The sequence below is a fragment of the Cinclus cinclus genome, chromosome 7 (assembly GCF_963662255.1).
Source record: "Cinclus cinclus chromosome 7, bCinCin1.1, whole genome shotgun sequence".
NCBI lineage: Eukaryota > Metazoa > Chordata > Aves > Passeriformes > Cinclidae > Cinclus > Cinclus cinclus.
Genome location: NC_085052.1, coordinates 11,685,741 through 11,704,454, shown reverse-complemented (window position 1 = coordinate 11,704,454; position 18,714 = coordinate 11,685,741). Strand labels below are relative to the sequence as shown.

General features: G+C 45.9%; 1 protein-coding gene across 1 annotated transcript in view; it reads right to left on the bottom strand.

Moving 5' to 3' along the window:
• Positions 1-511: 511 nt before the first annotated feature.
• Positions 512-18,714, bottom strand: part of COL17A1 (collagen type XVII alpha 1 chain) — a 33,862-nt gene continuing 15,659 nt past the window's right edge. Inside the window, exons 21-56 of the mRNA XM_062496264.1 lie at positions 18,430-18,492; positions 18,166-18,270; positions 17,608-17,670; positions 17,183-17,218; positions 16,985-17,038; positions 16,556-16,591; positions 16,321-16,356; positions 15,883-15,945; positions 15,494-15,529; positions 15,056-15,127; positions 14,682-14,708; positions 13,978-14,013; positions 13,367-13,402; positions 13,069-13,149; positions 12,349-12,384; positions 11,554-11,634; positions 10,362-10,415; positions 10,201-10,242; positions 9,444-9,500; positions 9,233-9,292; positions 8,687-8,713; positions 8,569-8,610; positions 8,352-8,408; positions 7,969-8,016; positions 7,213-7,326; positions 6,801-6,938; positions 6,126-6,209; positions 5,339-5,467; positions 4,188-4,277; positions 3,537-3,650; positions 3,128-3,280; positions 1,953-2,360; positions 1,642-1,782; positions 1,019-1,081; positions 733-804; positions 512-561 (exon numbers count right to left, since the gene is read on the bottom strand). Coding sequence (XP_062352248.1) covers positions 512-561; positions 733-804; positions 1,019-1,081; positions 1,642-1,782; positions 1,953-2,360; positions 3,128-3,280; positions 3,537-3,650; positions 4,188-4,277; positions 5,339-5,467; positions 6,126-6,209; positions 6,801-6,938; positions 7,213-7,326; positions 7,969-8,016; positions 8,352-8,408; positions 8,569-8,610; positions 8,687-8,713; positions 9,233-9,292; positions 9,444-9,500; positions 10,201-10,242; positions 10,362-10,415; positions 11,554-11,634; positions 12,349-12,384; positions 13,069-13,149; positions 13,367-13,402; positions 13,978-14,013; positions 14,682-14,708; positions 15,056-15,127; positions 15,494-15,529; positions 15,883-15,945; positions 16,321-16,356; positions 16,556-16,591; positions 16,985-17,038; positions 17,183-17,218; positions 17,608-17,670; positions 18,166-18,270; positions 18,430-18,492 — 2,804 coding nt within the window. The remainder of the gene's footprint in view (positions 562-732; positions 805-1,018; positions 1,082-1,641; positions 1,783-1,952; positions 2,361-3,127; positions 3,281-3,536; positions 3,651-4,187; positions 4,278-5,338; positions 5,468-6,125; positions 6,210-6,800; positions 6,939-7,212; positions 7,327-7,968; positions 8,017-8,351; positions 8,409-8,568; positions 8,611-8,686; positions 8,714-9,232; positions 9,293-9,443; positions 9,501-10,200; positions 10,243-10,361; positions 10,416-11,553; positions 11,635-12,348; positions 12,385-13,068; positions 13,150-13,366; positions 13,403-13,977; positions 14,014-14,681; positions 14,709-15,055; positions 15,128-15,493; positions 15,530-15,882; positions 15,946-16,320; positions 16,357-16,555; positions 16,592-16,984; positions 17,039-17,182; positions 17,219-17,607; positions 17,671-18,165; positions 18,271-18,429; positions 18,493-18,714) is intronic.

Below are 18,714 nucleotides of genomic sequence, written 5' to 3'. Positions count from 1 at the left end.
TGGTTCACCCCCTATGTGTGTCCTGTCTCACTGTGCTGCTATAAATGAGTGCCACTTGGGGTTGGCAGGGCTTGTGGAGAGGGAATCCCAGGGGGGAAGTTTCTCGTGGGGGCCTTGTGGACTCATCTGATCTCTGACAAACCATGTGTTTGGTGGGGATGGGATTGTTTTCTTTTTTCTGTATAGTTGGCTAGTTGTTAAAAACCCTGGGTTTTTACATTCCTGGGAGTAGTACAAGAAGCCTGGACATGGTGAGATAGGAAGCCCTTGTCAGCCCAAGGACATGAGCCTGGGAGCTCAGGGGCATGAAGCCAAATATCAGTAACAGGAGCGAACACCCACACTAGGACCATACTGAACACACATATGAGACATTCAGATCTGAACTATCAACTCTAAGGGGTCAGCTGAGTGGTGAGGATGTTTTAGCATTAAGGCAGTGAAGATTCAGGCTAATTTGTTATAGGCTGCTGGGAATGCTGCCCTGTGCAGAACTGAGCTACCTCTTTTCTTAAACACCAACATTTCTTCTTTTTCTTCTGCCAACATACGGCTGTTCACCTGGGGACCAGAAAAATCAAAAGGAGAGTTAGGTGAAAAGACTGTAAAATTTTAGACAAAAGATCCAAACCAAATAACTGGGGCTGTGTTTTCCAGCTATTCCCAGGGGTGAGCTGGTACCACTCCCTGACAGTCAAACCCAACTCCCCTGGGGATGGCACATGTTCCTACCTTTTTCTCCCTTCTCTCCTTTTGGTCCCCTGTGCCCTTGTCGTCCTGGTGGGCCCATTGGCCCAGGGTCACCTGAAGGAATGAGAAGACCAAGTTTGCCCTTGAGCACAAGTGACCCACAGACAGGGACAGGCCAGGGGAAGGGGCACCAAATCAGGACAATGTTTTGGATGAGATCCTGAAGGTGCCACCTTCATTGTCAGAGGGTGTGGCCTTTGACCTCTGTGGTCACAGTGCTACTTCTGGGCATCACAAGGCTGAAGAGGGAAAGAATGGCAAGCCTTACCTTTGGGTCCACGAAAACCCCTCTCCCCCTTCTCACCAGGTGGCCCCTGGATCGCACCATGTGCTGGAGGGGGAAATGAAGGAAAGAGTCAATGAGTGGGAGAAACCACTGCCCACTCAGAGAAGCTGTGAGTCATACTGGAAGGACATTTCTCTTGGTTAGATGGGATTAGAGGGACAGCAAGGTTTTTAAACTGGGTTTTGGTCCTAACAAAGTCCGAAGGACAGGCTGTGATGTCATTTTCACCAGCACTGCTCTGTCACTCAGGCTGTCACTAGGGCTGGAGCTGGCCCATGCTCAGAGTAGGGAATCTGAGAACAGAGTGAGCAGCTGGCTCATGTTTTTGTGTGTGTGCCTGCCCAGTCATGTTAAAACAGGCCACAGAGCTTGTAAGTACAGGGTTTGGGATGAGTTTCTGACAAATAGTGGGGAAAACTGATGTCCTTCCTAATGATAAGACTGCACCTCCCCAGCAAAGAAAGAGGAGATGGAAAGACCACCCACCTTCAACTCTGCACTTTGACTTTTGCAGTGTGCAGAGGTGAGTAGATCAGTAGTTATGTGAGAGGTTGGGGAGATCTAATATGCATGAGCCAGAAATGCCAAGTCATAATGTCACTCACTTCTGAAGAAATCCATGAGGTCTGCGGTGACATTGCCATAGGCTGCAAAGACCTTGCTGATGCCAGGGGGACCAGGAGGGCCTGGGGGACCTGCAGGTCCCTGTGCAGTATAAGACATCAGGTCCTGGAGAATACCTCGGCCTGTGGAATTAAAGATGTCATTTGAAAGGAGCTCTGGGCTGGGAGAACTGTGGCTGCATGCTGAGGCAGAAAGTGGAAGGAAGAGCTGTAGGCAGCAGGAAGGAGAGGGAAGTGAACAGCATGACCAGGCTGGGATAGGGAGGGTGAGAATGAGTAGGCATTGCACTCACTCTGCAGGCTCTCTGACACACGGAGTGCCAGCTCATTGTAATCCAGGGAACCAGTGAAGGAGTTGCTGTAGGATCTGCTTGACCCTGCTGATCTGTGTGATTCCTCCTCTGTCAGCAGCCCATCGAAAGACCCACCAGTGCCCATGGATGCATCATAAGCGCCATCGCTGCCCACTGAGGTGTGGTAAGAGGACATGCTGCTCATGGAGCTGCCATAGGAGCTGCCTGTGCCCAGCGAGCTCCTGTGGGAGCCCTCAGCACCAAGGGATCCTCCATGCAAATGTTCAGAAGCTCGTAACCCTTGGTAGGATGAAGACATAGACCCAGACACAAAGCCACTGTCTCCTTTGGGTCCTGGTGGTCCTGGGGGCCCAGGGGGTCCTGAGATGTAGCTTCGAACTTCATCACCTGCAAAATACAAGTGGGGAGCTTCATGGACACCGGGCTTAACAGAGGTTCTGCGCTACCACCTGAATGAAGACTGGAGTGTCAAGTTCTGTCCCACCAACCATCACAGTGACCCTTGTCCTGTGACATTTCTCAGGCAGCAGATACACGTCAACCTTGAACTCTAAAGATGGCAAGACACCCTCCTCCTCGCCATCTATTCCACAACTCCATGTGCCCGATCTTGGGAATGTGCCCAATGATTTTGCAGAAGGGTGCACTCTTCAGGCCAATTTCAGCACCTTTGCCAAAAGAGCCATTCTGTGACCAGTTTTCCAAAACCCAAGTGTTTTTGAAAGCCTGCCTTGGATGACTTGCCAGGATGAGCTCAGACCATTGGTGCTTCACAGCTAGCACAGTGCTACCTTTCAACCCCTCCATTATCCATTCTGTGGGCAGGTGTTTGCCAAAGAAAATGCTTTTCCCATGGTAAACTCTGCTGGTGACCTTACTAGGGACCCATGTTCAGCACAGGGCAATTGTAACTTCCCAGTGCTTGTCCCTGTTGTCTCACAACACAGACTTTGGCCGGCAGTTGCACTGAGAGGAGAAAAGCCTACAGGGTGCAGCACACTCCTGTAGACCTGGTTGTAGAGGGAAAGTGTTGCTGGAGTCCCAGTTCAGGGAAGGCTCCTACAAGGAATGTCTCAGGTGTGGCAGAGCCAGTCACACACAAGGTAAAGCATGTCTTGGCATGTGTGCAGAAAGGATGGATGGTGTTCCCTTACTCTTCAGGTACTGGATCAGCTCACTCCTGAACTCATCGTTGTTGGTGATGTCAGCATAGGACAGGAGGCCGGTTCCAGAGAAACCTGGTGGTCCTGGAGGGCCAGGAGGGCCAGGTGGGCCCCGGACTCCAGAAAGGGAAGAGTATCCAACATCTTGAGAGAGAGAGAGAATTATTTTCCATCAGTGAGACGATAAGGAAATTTCACATGTCTGGGGATCTTGAAAGTTTAAAGGCTCCAACCCCAACTTCCATCCCTTTACAGACAACATTGACATAAATTCTTTTCTTTACAGTGACTTTGTTCCCAGTGGGCAATCACAACCCTGCTAAGCTAAATCTCAGCCTCAGCCCCCCAGCATCTACAAACAGAATCACCCTACCAGTTGTGAGAAAAACAAGTGCTTTACTTTGAAGGTAGGCAGAGACGTCCTCCAGAGAGGTGCCTGGTGATCCAGGGATGCCTGGAGGTCCTGGGGGGCCTGCAGGACCAGGGGGCCCAACAACACCACTGAATTCAGAGTCTGTGAGACACAAGGGAAGAAAACAAGTCACCTAAACAATCACAACCCTAATGGATGTTCCTTGACGAGACAGGTTATACCATATACAGCCAAACAGAAGGATTTTTTTTTTTTCTCTCCAGTACCTTCTGGTGCAGCCTTCTTGGTGCACCTCTCTCCCCTGCATGTAAATGTAACATTGGACAGTCAGGTGATTCCAAAGAAAGTAAAGTCCCTATTTTTAAAACAGACTTTTAAAGAGGCATAACAAACGATGCCTTTATGCTGCAGAGTTTGGATATGACAAAGGGCTCCTTCATGCCCATCTCCAAGACAGCCCCACTGCTGTTGCTTCTCACAGGAGCATGGTGATCCAGCTGCAGCCCCCTGTGGGGTGTGCAGGTGCCAGCAGAGGCCTGCAGTGCTGCTAAGGACAAAGGATTGTCAGAGGGTTATTTGTGATGATAGGCAAAAAGGGAAATTCTGTGACTAAGGCTGTAAAAAACATCCTGGGGACACACAGAACGCCATGGCAGGGGAGTGAAGAAGTTTGCTTACTTCGCAGGTATGCTGTCATGTCGCTGTAGGATATACCAGGTGACCCTGGAGGCCCAGGTGGTCCAGGCAGTCCAATGCTCATCCCAGAATCTGCAAAATCAAACAGATCCACATTATCAGAGCAGGCTGTTACAGTGTGAGCAGGCAGGCTATGGGGCTCATTCAAAGGGCTTATTCACAGGCAATGCGGGAGGGGCTTTCATCAGCAGGCTGTGCCAGGAGCCAGAGCTCAAACCTTGTTCTGGATTGTGACTTTGCCCTGACAATCTCAAGGACACCCACAGACAGGCAGGCAGCAGGCTTCTATTCCTGGCAAAAGTTCTGCACCTCATGAACCCCTGACGTGGTGGGGGCACCCCTGTCTTGCAGCTCAGCTGCAACCCACAGGCTGATGTATGTGCTGCTCTCCCTGTGTCTGCAGCTCTGAGGCAATGCTCTGCACTTTGTGATTTGTTTTAATGAAATGTCCCTGCTAACAAAACACAGCTGTCCTGCCTGAGCCATTGGAGTGCTGCAGTTTCCTGCTGGAAATTCCCTCCATCTTAGGAGCAGTCAGTAGTGAGATCTGGTCCCAAAGAGCAGTTTAGAGAAACTAAGCATGGATCAGGCTGTGTTTGTAAGCAGACAGTTGCAGCTACCAGGATTAGGCATTGCAGCACTGCTGCTGGGGATGCTCAGAGTCCTCTCTGTCGAACAGTTCTTATGTGCCATATCGCCCCTTTACAGATGGGAAAATGAAGCAGAGACACAGAATTTGTTTCAACTAACTTCTGAGAGTTTGTTGCCTGAGCTGCCTTGACACAAAATGGGCACAGACCAACTCTTTCACAGGGAAATATATCCTGACCACAGAGAAAAAGGTTAGAAAGGCACTTAAAGGTGTTGATAGGACTTCTAAGAGGCTAAGATGAAATTTTGTTCCTAAGCTCGATTTTTAGCAAAGAAAGGATTCGTTACTAATCTGTGGATGGTATCTTAGCTACAGGGTATCTTTGTTCTCTTCCAAGTCTCTCACAGTCACTGTGAGGAGGTCTCTGTCTATAGGGATTCACACAATTAGCACTGGAATAGTTTCTATTGACTTCACAGCATGAGCGTTGTGCTGGGCTCTCAAAGGAACAGAGGGAAACACACACTAATAAAGCCATTACTTGACAAGTAGCTGATAAACCTCCTGGTCAGCTCATCATAATCCAGTGACAGAGACATTCCATCTCCCCCTGGCCCAGGAGGTCCGGGTGGGCCCCGAGGTCCAATGAGATACTGACGAATTTCTTCTCCTGGAAATGAAAACAAGCTCTTTTAAGGCTGCCCAGCTGCTGCTCAGACACCAAGTATGAAGAGTTCCCAGCCTGTGAGCTGAGTCCCCACCACCAGGGAAACCATCAAACCTATGGATGCAAAACTCTTTTCCTCCCTCTTTTCTGAGTGAATTGCCCTGCACATGGTATCAGAAACATTTGTGACAAGACTTGTATTACAAAGGTGTGAGGAGGATGAGAATTTGGATTGCTTAAGGGGCCTCCCTGTGGTCTGTTTTTTCAGGACAACCTGGACAACTTTTTGGATAAAGGGAACAAAAAGCAGATCAGCTGGGAAAGACCATGTGGACCTTTGCGGCACTTCAGAGCCATTTGGAGCACAGTGCTGGCCAACATCATCAATACCTTCAGGGACAGCCAAATGACATCCTGGAGATTTACCTGTCAGCCCACATTAACGGTGTGTATAGAAAAGAATAGAGCTGAGGATCCCTCTCACCTTAAGAACAACATAGCAAGGCTATGGGAGGAACACAGAGTGGGGGAGCTGAAAGAACACTCTGAAGCAGCTGCAGGTAACTCCAGTTGCAGACTGGAGACTGGAAGGGAAAGGCAGATCTCCAGGATGATGGGATGCTTTACCCTCAATCCCATGTTTCTCTTGAGGGTGACTTACTTTGTAGCAGGTCCAGAAGTTCTTGGTACAAAATGGATGTAGTGGATACTGAGCTAGAAAATGACTCATAGCGACCTGAAGAGCCTGTGGGAATGAAAAGGTTTTACATGAGAAAGATGAGACAGAAGGTAAAGGAGGGGTCAGGTAGGAAGAAAGGAAAGATGAATTAACTGGTAGAATGGTCTTCCCATGCCCCCAGCTATGAAACAGTTGCAATCTCTCACCTATCCTTGTCATCTCCTCATCACACGCAGCTGTGTGCTCTGTGCATTTCTGATTGAGATTCCAGGCTACTTCCAAAAGCTCTGGGAATTTCATCCACTTGAGGAGGGCCCCAACCACACAAGACAACCTCCAAATACTTGAGACCACATATACTAAATAAACCCACCTCTGTTTGGGTCTTTGGGGCTTCAAAGAGTCTAACAGCAAATGTTTAATATGAGACGTTTTAAATAGAAGCAACTGCTAGTTAATCTAACCATTAAAAAAGGACAAGGCTCAGAGGACACCTCAGCTGTGTGGAATCCTGGGCCTAGACTGCTGAAGATGAATAACCTGGTTGGGGTGCTGCTATTTAAAGACTTATTTATCCTCTGGTTCTCACCTCCTAGGTGCTGCACAAGATCAGTTGAGGGCATGACTCAGTACAGAGTTTACCAACATGGTGCTTACTTGTCATATAGCTCATGACACGGGTAGCCAGCTCTGCATAATCCAAGGTCACCCCATCCGCAGTGGTGATAAATCCAGGTGGGCCTGGAGGACCTGGAGGGCCCTGGGCACCAGTGAAATAATGTCTGATGTCATCACCTATGTAGAAAGCCCAAGATAAGCCCACATTACTAAGAGGGAAGACTGACCATATGCACAATTACCAGACTCTCCTCCTCTGACAAAGAACAGGACAACAGAAGGACAGTTCTAAAGAGGCCACAGTGGACAACAGCACTTCACAGTATTCAGCAGAAATAAGCCCAGAGTAACAGGGCTCTTGTTCTAAAAGAAGAGGGACAAAGGCCCTAGGGAACAAAAGAGAGATAAGCATACAACTGCTGATCCACAGCAAAAATCTCATTATACTCACTCTTCAGGTAGTCAGTGATGTACTGCTGAACCTCTTGAGATGAACCTCCACTTGGGCCAGGAGGACCAGGTGGCCCAGGAGGTCCTGGGGGTCCCTGAATTTGTCTGGATCCACCTACAGAAAGTATTGTAAGAAGAATGAGTGCTTTTGGCACACTTGCATTAGACCAAGTGATAGCAAAGTGTACTTGCATTAAGCCCTTCCCACAGGCATGAAAAGATCTTTGGAAATTCAATATGGAGGGGCTTCCCCTGCATCTTTAAATGCAGATGTAGCCTGGGTTATTTGGTAGTACAGTGTCTTCAATTAATTCAGCATCTTATAATTCAGCCTGGGCAGGGCTGAGTCCAGAGACATTCCTGGCTTTGTACAGGCCGGCCTGGTGGGTTTGTGCATTGGAGTGCAGTGCTATGCAGAATATAGATGGAGACCACAGAGCTCAAGCTCATTAGTCTAACATCACTGCCCTACTGCTCCCAATCCCAGTCAGCCTGGGCAGCACCAGTTCAAGAAACTGTCCACAGAGAGGCAAAACTCCAGCTCAAAGGATTCCCAGTAAGCTGGAAAAAGAAAACTGTCAATTCTTAAATTTTCTGATTTAAGGCAAGCTGTGCAAAAAGAGCTTTATGAACACAAATCCCATCAGAATTAGGTTGGCACCCACACTGGTAAAAGTCAAAGGAACTTTTTCAAAGCCTCCACCAGGATATCAGCATTCCTTCTTAATATCAGAGCAATGATGGTCTGGCCTCTTACCTCGAGAAGCTCCTGGGATGCCAGGTGCACCTGGGACACCTGCATCACCTGGAAAAGAGTGAGGGAGATAGACACTTGTAATGGGTGTGACTGCATACTTGGTCGTGTGAAACAGTTGAGCTACATGTTGTCAGAGAAGCAACTACCCAGCCCTTGCAATGACTGTCGTGAAATGCCAGCCATGGCTGCTTTCCTGAGCCTTTTGAGACCTGATCAAGTGCCTTGTGCTCACAGCATTTCTACTGGTCCTGCTTTGCCTGAAAAAGCAGGGGTGAGCACAGTTCTAGTTCCCAAAGGACTGGGTTGTTCCATCCTTTAGTCTCAACCATGCTTGGATGTGTGAGGCCACCCCCCAAAAAAAGAAAGAAGATTTTTAACTTCACCTTTTGGTCCAGGTGGTCCAGGCGGGCCTGGGGGTCCCTGTATGGTGACTCTTTCACCTGCCAGTTGCAGAAGGAGAGTCAGAGATTCACAGGAATAAAATATGTGGACCAAATCCTGGCTCTACTAAAATTAAGTTAGAATGAATAGAGCAGGATTTTGGCCTGATTTCAGCCCAGGGACTATGAATTCAAAGGAGGAAAGGGGGCACAAACTAACCGTGGGAGGAGAATGCTGAAAGGCCAGGATCACCTGGTTCTCCTGCATGAGACACAGATATGAAGGAGCAGTCATACAGCCAGGCAAGCTACCCTGAAACTCACTAATACCTCCTTACCTGTGAATCCCCGTGGACCTCGTTCACCTGTGAAGAGGGGAGCAGAGGAACAGTGTTAGGATTTGCCTTATTCTCATCAGCAACATCCCAACCCACAATGCAGCATATCATCTTGGCCTTCACACTGCAGGGGGGAAATGGGTAAAGGGAGCAGGCCCACATTTTCCTGCCAGCTGAGAGCTGAGCTACACTTCACAGGACCACCTTCTTGCACTGACCTAGACTACAGTGCATTTTGCAAAAAGTCTGTCCCCTTCAATGACAAATCTGAAGTTCTGAATGTTCTTGTGTATAATGGACTTGCAAGGTTGGGATCTGAATATAGCGACTGCCTTGACACCAGTACTGGAGGCTAATAAATTTCTTTGACAAAGACTGACTCGTTTTACAGTGGACAGGAGTCCTACTTAGTGACAACTGTGCTAGCTTTCTTACAGACAGAAAAAGGCAGGAATTTCTGCTCCTAAGTCCATCTTTTTTTTCAGCCTAAGGTGCTGAGATCCCTTAGATCTCTAGCACTTTGGTTATGCAGCACGATATACCCACCTTGGTCTCCCTTCGGGCCTGGTGGTCCTGGTGGACCTGGTGGGCCTGTGAAGAATGCTTCTGCAATTCAAAGAAAGAGATTTCTTTATGACATCCAACAGAACATGAAATGTTTCTTGGGCTCCACGTGGTCCTAGCCATATATGAGCTCTGTGGAACCCCAGCAGGACATTCCCAGGACCAGCTGACAGAATGAGTGGCCAGAACCTACCAGAGGCGGACATGGATGATCCTGGTCTCCCTGGTGGGCCTGGAGGTCCTGGCAATCCTTCTCCTAGGCAAAAGAGAGACAGAAAGGCTTCAGGAAGGATCAGCCTCAGCAATGTAAGTAAATGAACATAAGAGCTGCTACATCTCCAGGCATGGCCTTAGCTAGAGTATTTCCCAGTGTAGGCTCTTACCACTATTTTCTTCACACATCTATGCCTGATAGTTACTTTTCACTATCATTTGCCACCACAGCAGAAAAGGACAGAGAAACTTCTTTCTTTGTGGTACTGGGTGCTTATCCCATCACACACCCAACCTTCTCCCTTTTCCTGCTGAGCAGAGAGCAAGGAATGGGGTTCTGCTCCTGTCACATGTCCTCCCACACCTTCCCTGTTCTGGCTGAGAAAGGGAAATCTGTGTTACAGGATGGGGCATGGGATATATTCCTTATGATAAGAACCTCACCATCTATCTGCAGTTGAAAGTTAAGGCTGGACAAATAAGAAATATGGAATTGATTGCAGTTACCTCCTTAGGCAACTTGAAAACTTAAGAGTGTCTTCCTAAAAAGTATGGCTTTTACTAATTAATACTCTGGCTAGAACCCTCTGCCAAAGCAAATATTCTTTGTTGGGCAGAATCTTGCTGCAGTGAAACCGTATTGGTAGGAACCCACTATGTGGCATTCTGCTTCCAGCCCTAGGTTTTGGAAAAAACCTCCCACTTTCCAGTTTGGTTTCAGAGGAACAAGCTCTTACCTGGGGGACCACGAGGCCCAGGGGGTCCCTGCACAGATTCACCTGATGACAAAAGAAACAGGGGTATTAGGGAACATCTACTCAGCAAATTGCATGGCCAGAAACATGACATATTGAGTGAGCATTCCCTGCTTAGGCTCTGAGCTATGTATGTTACATACCTGGTGGTCCAGGGGGACCCGGTGGTCCTGCTCGCCCTTGTGAATCTGCCAGCACTGTGCAAAAGAAAAACACAAACAAGAGGAAATTGTTGCTATGGAACTACTGCTGCTATGGAAACTGTCAATATATTGCTGCTAGAAGCTCTTACAATCAAAGGTGGACTAAGATGGGACCTGGGTGACCTAAGCCCAAGATGAGGCAGAGGAGGGAGAGGAGAGATGTGTTTGGTTAGGACATAAAGCAAAATACAGCACTGAGCAGGATATTGGAAAGCAGGAGGGAAAGTAATGGTTGTTGAAAGGGCGAAGGACGCAAAGGCTAAAGAAGAAGGGAAAGAAATTCAAGGAGAGCAAAGATTCTTTAAAGGAGGCAAGTTCTGGGAGGGGAACATAAGAGAGATGTTATTTAACAAGTAGCTGCACTGTGTTATCTTGCTTGTATTGTGCCATGTACCCTCACCTCCTAGCTGAGGCACAAACTCAAAGTTCAGTGATGCTGTGATCCAAGACTCCTGAATGGGGAACTGGACAGTACTAAAGCATGGTCTGAATCTGAATTTACATGGTCCCATTTGGATGGTGATCAGGCAAGGGTCATTTATAATTTTATGGCCTCTTCTACCTTGCTGCAAGCTTGCAGAGGTCCCAGATCCTAGGGATACCAAGTGCATCAGACATCTAGTGTTGCACAGAGCAAATGCTTCTCTTGGGAAGTTGCTAAATCATTCTGTTCTGCTTCACTTATTTTAATCTTAAAATTTATATTTTTTTACAAAATGCTGCATTTTTTTAAATCTTAAAATTTATTTGCTCCCCTGTGAATTCATCTTTTAATTTGAAGAGAGATTATTTCTGTTGCTTAGATTAACACGCCTGTTCAAAGTGGTTCTTATCTTACAGATGGCTCCATGCTCATACTGCACAGAGAACTGACCTGTGTGAACTCAGTGTCCAAAAGCTCTCAGCTCTGTGAGTATCTCCCCTGTTAGTGGCTGCTCACCAGCCACCATTCCTCAATTTCCCTTTCAGTGATGTGGGCCTGATGCCATCTGCTTGCTTGTGAAAGGACTTTGGCACTTGCCCAACATCACATTGAGAAGAGTGAGTTAGGGGTATCTCCTGATAGCTGTGAGCAGGCATTGAGGCTCTGACACATCTTCAAGTAAAGGAGTGAAAAGGCAGGGCCACTTACTTTGAGATGCTAATGATGAGACTTCTGTTCTGATGGTTTCTATCACAGCTTCACCTGGGGATCCTTTCTCACCCCGTGGACCTTTTTCCAGGGGAAAAAAAACAAACAATGGAGAAAGGGAGTTATATAACTGAGAGAGGGTGACATTTGTACCTACTCTGACAAGAGGTTCAGACTTTTCTTAGGAGAACTGGGAGCATGAACTCAGTCCCCAGATCTGAGGGACACTGCCTTCAAAAAATGAAAAAAGTGGAAATTACTGCCCAGTTCACTCTAACAGGATCACAGAAAAACAGCTAAGAAAGGTTCTTAGGGGTCAGCTCTATTCAGGCACTTCCAAAGAGATGCCTGCCCAATTGGCATCACCTTCACAGTGACATTAATCCCAGTTTGGCTGTAGTTTGTTCTCCTGCCTTTCAAAATGGCAGGAGGTATCCAGCTGGGCTATATCCACTTGAGAAGTGCCTTAGAAATACCAGCTCTCAGGAAAAATAGCGTAAGAAAAAAAAAAAAGACATTTGCAGCATCCACATTACACAGGCTCTTATCACCTTCTTACCACCCTCCTTCTACCCCTGAGCAAAAAAAAAAAAAAAAAAAAAAGGAATTCTTTGTAAGATTAATTAAGCCAAATAATGCAACAAAATGAACTGAAAGGAAGAAATTTGAGAACAAAAGGGAGAGAGAATGTGCCAAGGAGAGAATCAGAAGAGTAAATTAGAGAATTAGAAAAAATGAAAACTAATGAATTCCTTTCTCTTAAGAAGCATAATCAAAGCTGAAGGAAAATGGTACCTTGCTGTCCGGGGAGACCAGCTGGTCCAACAGGACCTGGTTTCAAAAGAAAAACCAAATTACATTAGATTTTACTGGTTGTGTTTTACAATTGCAGAAAAGAATCAATAGGACTTTTATAAGAACTGAGGCTATCAAAATATATTTTTCTACAAAACTAAATGGAATTGCTATGGGGTATGAATTCATCAATGTCCCATTGATTTTATTACTTGAATTTCCATCCCCTGGCAATTAAAATGCTTTGTGCCTCTTGGACTGGGGAAATAACCGGAGTTCCATTGACCACAACAGAAAAGGAATGCAGAAGGCCTAACCCTACTCTCTCATTCCATACTTCAAACTGAGACTGTCTCTGCCAAACCAGCTCCAGGACTAGCTCCAGGCACAGAAGTGCCATGACACGAGAATCAGGGCTCAGGAACTTTGCTGCCTGACACCAGCATGCTGGAGGGCAGTGTCTGACTGGGACAGAGAAGTCTGAGGCCCGAGCTCATGCACTGGCTAGCCAGTATGTGTTCATGAGAAAGATTTACAGATGCTTGTGCAGGAGTTCTGCTGCCTTGAGCTCAAAGCTGAGACTGGAAAAGAAGCACTTCCTAATTTCAGCAACAGTGCTGGAAAGGGATTGGACATAAACCTGCCTTCCTGAGCAGTGAAAGAGCTTGATTCTAGTCTCTGGATTTGACCTGTCACTATTTTGTACTCATTCATACTCACCTGGAACACCTGGGGGTCCAGTGAGGCCAGGTGGGCCTGGGGGACCTGGTGGGCCTGGCAGAGTAATAGCTGATGAACCCTCTGAAAAACAAACACATAGATTTGCACTTATATTCACACATCCAGTGAATGTGTACAAATCTATGCTTAAGGAATACCACATCTATAAACATATTCTCCCAACACAGGGAGCCCCAGTACAGCTCTGACACACAGCTCAGACGAACTGAGGAGGCACAAAAAAACCCAGATAAAACCCTCCTGAGTCAGAAGTATGACCCCTCACAGCACTACATACCTGCATTTACAACTTTTCCTGGAGCTCCAGGTTCTCCTAGGAAAAGAAAGGTGCAAAAGTTGCGGTTGTTTATTTTGTTTTGGTTGTTTTTTTGGTTTTGTTTTGGTTTTTTTTTTTGGGGAGGTGGTTAAGAGCTATAATAGGCTCAATAACGTTGTACTATTAAGGATGTAGTTTCTGTTCTTTCTGCCCTTGATCTCTTGTATGAGAAGTCGCAGCACTAGAAGGTCGGGGAGGAAGCAAGAGGGCTGTGCTAATCCAGAGATTAGTTGATCAGTTTTCCAAACACAACATCACAACATCTGCCAGCATAGGCAATCGCCTGGGTTTATCCCAGGCAGGCACACAGCCTCCACTGCAATCACCAGGCACCTTACTCATGCTCAGGGTAGAACCGGGCTTCAAAGGTTTGCTCAGAGGAGAGCTGTAATGCCAAGTCCCTCAGCTCATGTCCTCACGGCTGTCCGTGTATGCTCAGGGAAGCTTTGGCTACCGTGCTTCTCAAACCTTCCCTTCCCAAAGCCACTAGATGCCACTGTTGATCCACTGGTTAGTGGAGCAGCTAACCCTTGCTACAATGAAATGAGCATTAGGGAAGAAACAAAACTCACCTTTATCCCCTGGTCGGCCTGGGCTGCCAGGAAGTCCTGATATGAGGTAGACAAACAATTTAAAATGGTTAGTGCAAATATTGTTTGCTCTATGTTTTTCAGGTACCACGACTGTTTCACTTGTAGGTTTATGGAAGAAGCTCCCTACTCAAGACCCCAGCTTTCAGCCTTCAGAAGCAGGTCCCTGAGGACTTTTATAAGCAAGTGGAGGAGCAGAATGAGCTGCTAGTATCCCTGGGCTTCCCTGGTCCCACTGCTCCCCAGATGACAACACTGCTTCACAGATTTACCTGTAGCTTCTTTTAGGTACTGCTACCTGTCCTGAGGCTCCTGGATGAATTCCCTGATGAACTGTCCCCCTGCAACCACCTCTGCTTACAGATGTCACATCCTCTGTTTCCATCTCTATTGCTACATCCTCTCCTTTCTGTTTCTGCTGCTGATTAGAAGGACTTTTCAGTGATCCATAGGGAACTGAAATGTTATGTTTTGGGGAAAGGCAAATTTTCAACACTCAAAAGTCTTGCATTGCTCAAAAATTACACATCTAGTGCAAAACCTTTCTCAAAAGCCAAAGGAGATGCAGAAACCTTGGGATATCACTTTGAAAGCCCTGAGCACCACAAAGGGGAAATTATAAGAGTTTTTTTGAACCCGTATTAAAGCGTGTCATTGATAAATTGGAATATGGTGGAAAAGCCTACCTGGTGGTCCTTGAGGTCCTGTAAGACCTGTCAGAAAAAGGCAAAAACTCTTAAGATGTCAAAAAAATTTCATGTGGGAAAAAGACAGACAGGGAGAAAAAGATTACATTTATGTGAAATTACAGCACACAATTCACAAATAGTGGAAACTGGTCTAGTAACTGGTATGTAAATCAGCTCATAGCAGCTGATGTTTGCACTGTGGGCAATTTTGGGATCATAAAGGGTCTAGATTCTCTATTTTCCTTTCATCACCACCTTAAGAATACAGAGATCCTCTGCCAGACTTAAATTCAAATTGAGACTAGAAATTGACAAATTCATCTGTGTTCCTGACTGAGCAAAAAGCATTTTTGTTCTCTGTATACTTTTACCTGGCTCTCCAGCATCTCCTGTGGGTCCTGGAGGGCCTCTGGCACCTGGCATTCCCATAAGACCTGGTTCACCTAGGGATATAATCACCATTAACAAGACAGAAGTCACAGACATACAATCTATCAATCCCTTCAATCTTGGCTGTCCTGCAGCACTTTCTACCTATCGTATTCTCACAGACAAGTGGCCATCTCCATCATCAGTGTCTGGGAGGGGAACACCAATGACAGAAGAGTTCTGTAAAGAGGTAACTGTCACAAGTTTACAGCCTGCTCCATTATATGTCTCAGTTCCATGTTTGCAGGTTGACTCTGCAGTTCTGAGACAGAAGACCCCAGAATATGAATTTGCTGCCATCTTTCTCCCACCCCTTTTACAAATCAACCTCCTGCCAAATCAGAAAGTACTTGCACTTGCACCTCAAAGGAAGCCCTTACCTTTTTCACCTGGCTTTCCGTCACGACCAGCTTGTCCTGTCCAAAGAAAGAGATTGTCAGGGACTTCTGAAAAAGTACCACAGTTATCTTGTCTTCCTCCAAAGTGGAGGAATCCCTAAAACCAAGAGTAGCTTTTCATCAACACATTCCATCTGAAAGAAACCTTGGCTGCAGTTACTGAAGATCCAGGAAGCATTCACTCAAAACTTAAATGTAGGACATCTTTTCTGAGTGTACAGACTAATCACAGCTGTCTAAATGAAAGATGCAGGATCACAACAAGCATGATTACACTTCCATGTTTTTTCCTTGTCTGTGCTCACAGAAACACAATCTGGGTCGCAGTGACATTGCCTCACATACAAACACAGCTGCTTTCTGGTACCCACCTACAGGTCCTTTAGCTCCTGGCTCTCCTGGAAGTCCCGGTATTCCTCTTGAGCCTTGTTCACCTGTAGCAAAAGAGTATGAAAATGAATCAAACAACTCTTGGACAATTCTCTCAACAGTATTTGCTGCTTTGCAACTGAAAAACAGGATTGACAGGATATCCAGGCCTCATGATTCACAGCTGTCTCTGGGCATTAGAAATGCTCAAGTGACATGAATACAGGGCATGTGAGAGAGGATTTGCCTAAAGCTAAACACAAAGATTGTTACCAAGATTACTGGAATCAAGAATGGGATATATTTGTTTATAATTTTGGTGCAAAAATAAAACTCCTATAACCAGTAACATCATTATAATGTTTCAGAAAGCTAACTGGGATTGGCTGGGCTATACTTTTATTAGGTTAGCTGCTACTCCAATATTTCAATCTACTGACCTGTCATTCCACGAGAACCCTTCTCACCCTGATCACCTGTGGTACAAAAAAAGGAAGCATTCTGTGAGATTGCTTCCCTGTGAAATATTTCCATCAGAAAAAATAAAGTCGGCTTTCTGACAAGAGCACAGAAGAAAAAGCCAAAGATGGGTAAGGGTAAAACCCATGGACAGAATCCATATCTAAAGGAATCTAAAGAAAATAGCCACAAAAGATACCTAATTGGTTAACATACCTTTGGGTCCAGGGAGTCCACTTGCTCCTTTTTCACCTGAAAGATACATGGATGATTTAACAATAGTAATAACAAGTCATAAGGGAAAGGCATTTAATGCATCAAGAAAAATCGTAAGGGAAATACAGATTCTGTGTTACCAGAAAAACTCAAATGGGAAATCCTTTTCCTTTAACACAGCTTCATCCATACAACTGTTTTTCCTCTATCAAGACTACTCTATTACCTCTATGTCTCCTGCATTTCTCAACACATGCTAGCAATCACTGACTAAGTTTTGTTTGGCCTCCCTTTTCTTCAGTCTTAGGCTTTTCTTTGCCCACAGAAATCAAAATGTGACATGGTCAGACCACTTCTGCTGCTCAGACCAGTGCTAGAAAAGCACCTTAGCTAGCGGTGCTTTAATTGTCAGAGGGAAGAGAAAGTTACCTTTAGCACCTGGGAGTCCTGCTTCACCTCTAAATCCTTGTAGGCCAGGAGGACCTGCAGAAAAATGAGATGGGTGGTTTTTCATTCATTCCACTCACCACAATGCAGCACTGAAGCAGAAAAACCTATGAGAAGCTGTCACTCTGTTTTTGTTCTCTCCAGTCTCTAGATGACACAACAAAGGAATGCAGCACTCACCTGGAGGACCCTGTGGGCCTGGAGAACCCATCAGACCTGTAAGGAACATGGATTTTCTTTTAGTAACACCACAATCAGTAAATGAACAAATTGCTTTCAGTTTGCCCAACAGCATCCACAACCCAACAGGTATTGGAATCCAATTGTGGATTGGAATTTCCCCAGCCAGTAGAAGAACTTGCATTACTGACATGCCCAAAACCAGGACAAAAAATTTAGAGAACTTAGTCCTTGTGACTTTGGGGAAATGTTTTCCACTTAAGTAAAGAGACCCAAGACATCCATCTCAGCTGAAATGCTGGGATCTGTGCTTCAGACCATTAGTTCACTTTTCTGCAGAGCAACACAAGTGAAACAGGACAGCTGAGGTGCTGCTTTACTCCTAACCTCTCTGCTATGTGTACTCTCTCCATCTTCACATTTACCTTTTAGGCCAGCAGAACCTGGGGGTCCAGGTGGCCCTGGAGGACCTGGCTCACCAACAGCACCTGCAAAATAAGAGCATGAATAGGCATGGTACAATACAGCTGTGATCCCATTTTTCCATTATCCCATCTACTGTTATTCTTTCTTTGGCAAGTATCATGAATAATCTGCTCATCATTTCAAAGCACCCAAATAGATATGCATTGTCCAGGAAAAGAATATGAGCTCACTGGGCTTTAGCAAGACAAATCTCCCAGCGTTGATGATCTGGATAATAGGGAAGAAGATAACCTTCATGGTAAAGTGATTTTGGTTCTGTCAGACTCAAAGTTGACTGTAAGATCTGGGAAATCAAAGCAATCCTTGTTTTACCCATTATAAATCTGGGTGAAAAAAAATCTTTTAGGCCATATTAACCTGTACTGGGAAATGTCTAGATATGAAATCTGGATTTGAATAGTGAAATCAAATCTTATTACTGAGGTGTTTCATTAATCAGGACCAAACTCTTGCTTTTGTCCATCTCTGTTTTATCCAACGAGACACTTGGTTCCTACCTCTGTCTCCTTTTTCTCCAAATCCAGGTGGTCCTGGCTCCCCTCGAGGTCCTGGTATCCCTTCTCTACCTCTTTGTCCCATGGGACCTTCTATGCCAGGCTCACCTACAGGAAACAAAAGCCTTGCAAAACCAGGCCTTGGGCAAAAGGATCCATGGTCAGCTCCACTGAGGAAGGCAATGATCACACCAGCCAGGTGTCTGTATTCCCAGGCCATGTGTCAGTCAGTTGTGAAGGACTCACAGCACTGACAGAGATACTCACCCATGCTTCCCTTCTGTCCTTTTGGTCCTTCTGGTCCTGCATGCCCAATTGGACCAGGAATGCCTGGAAAGAAAACACAGTAAGCATTCCAAGTTCTTGACTATGTACCAGAAAAAAATAACATGCAACTTAAGGGAACCTCAAACCTGGAGAGATTAACTCTAGGGGAAAAGAATATATTACTCATAAGGAGGGTACTTGATCTCTTTAGAAGAACACAATGCATATAAAAGCACAGGAAAGCTGAACCAAGTACTTATGCAGCTGTAGGACTCTTTCAGTGGT